General features: G+C 45.8%; 1 protein-coding gene across 1 annotated transcript; it reads right to left on the bottom strand.

Moving 5' to 3' along the window:
* LOC118734724 lies at positions 1-245 on the bottom strand (the record flags this gene model as incomplete). Its single annotated transcript, XM_036464426.1, is given in 1 exon segment — positions 1-245. A coding segment is annotated over 1 exon segment (245 nt), but the record flags the coding sequence as incomplete, so codon positions are not given.
* Between the last annotated feature and the right edge of the window lie 1,346 nt (positions 246-1,591).

Genomic DNA, 1,591 nt, shown 5'->3' with positions numbered 1-1,591 from the left:
ACGTCTCCAACTTCAATGGGTTTTACATTTTCGAACCACTTAGATCGGCGCGTAATGATAGGGAGATATTCCTTTAGCCATCGGGTCCAAAACGAGTTGGCCAACTGTTGCGAGGCCAGCCAGCCTCTTCGCAGAGTCAGTCCATCAGCGGTGACCTCCGACATGGGCTTGGAACTGACTGAATTGCCGAGAAGAAAATGATTCGGCGTCAGTGCTTCATCCTCATAATCGGATATCGGTACATACATATGTTAGAGGCCGAGAGTTAACCACCATTTCAGATTCCATTAACGCAGCACGCAATAGTTCGTCACTAGTAGTTCTTCCTCTCAATATGGAATATAAAACACCTTTTACGGAGTGTACTAGTCTCTCTCACATACCACCCATGTGTGGTGCCGCTGGTGGAATGAACTTCCAAGTCATTTTAGGACTGGTAAAGGTTCTGATGATTTCGTTTTTATCCATAAGGTCGAAAACGGCTTGCAATTCCCTTTCCGCACCCTTAAAATTTGTGCCATTGTCACTCCAAAACTCCACCGGATTACCTCTGCTGGCAATAAAATTGCGAGTAGCAAAAATGCACGAGTCCGCTGAAAGAGTGTAAGCGATTTCGATATGGATCGCTCTTGCCGTGAGGCAGGTGAACAATACTCCGTACCGTTTTTCGCTGCTTCTCCTTATCGATACCAAGAGCGGGCCAAAATAGTCGACCCCGACATATGAAAACGGCCGGTGGAAGGCAGCGACTCTAGCAGGCGGTAGATTGCCCATCCTAGGCGGTTTGGGCAGCGCGCTGTTTATTTTACAATATGGACATCGGCGTTTCACCTGATTGACAAGCACTCTTAGCCGAGGCACCCAATAATTTCGTCGGACGTCGTTTACCACCATTTCTGAATTTCTATGTTGCTATTTAGCGTGAATATCGGACACGAGCAGATACGTTATATAATGATCTTTAGGAAGAGTAACTAAATCGTTCTTCTCGCTCGTGCATAAGCGTGAATCGAGTCGAATTACGTTGTTGCTATCTATATACGGAGATAGTTTGTAGATCGAACTAGACCGTTCAACGTACCTCCCGTCTTTGAGCGAAAATATTTCATCTTTGAAGGTGTCAAGCTGGGCCTGTTTCCACAGCATTATTTCAGCTAGCTGGAAGTCTTCGGTGCGAGGTGTACGATAGCTAGCTTCTCTATCTTGCGAATGCTTTATTCGGTTCAACCAAATTCTGGCACAATAAATAACTGCTGCGGTCATGGTAAGGAGACGGCGCCAGGATGAATATCGATTTGCGTCTAATTTGATAAATTCGATTAGCTGCCTTTCGTGATGTGGCCCAACGTATTGTGCGCGAAGTTCTTCAGTAGCAGTCGTATTAGATACAAACATCTGTGCTGGCCAATTCTGCGAGTCCATTTCAGAAAGGAACGACCGTTAAACCAACGAGCGTCGACACTTATTTCAGGAACTCTCCTCCATTTGGTGGCTTCATCAGCAACGTTGTCATGCGTCGATGTCCAGTGCCAATCAACTGGGTAAGTATTTTCGAGTATTTCGCTAATACGATACGCAACGAATTGTTGGT

The sequence above is a fragment of the Rhagoletis pomonella genome, unplaced genomic scaffold, assembly GCF_013731165.1.
Source record: "Rhagoletis pomonella isolate Grant_MI unplaced genomic scaffold, Rhpom_1.0 Rhpom_scaffold_00002, whole genome shotgun sequence".
NCBI lineage: Eukaryota > Metazoa > Arthropoda > Insecta > Diptera > Tephritidae > Rhagoletis > Rhagoletis pomonella.
This window is presented reverse-complemented; position numbering and strand designations above follow the sequence as displayed.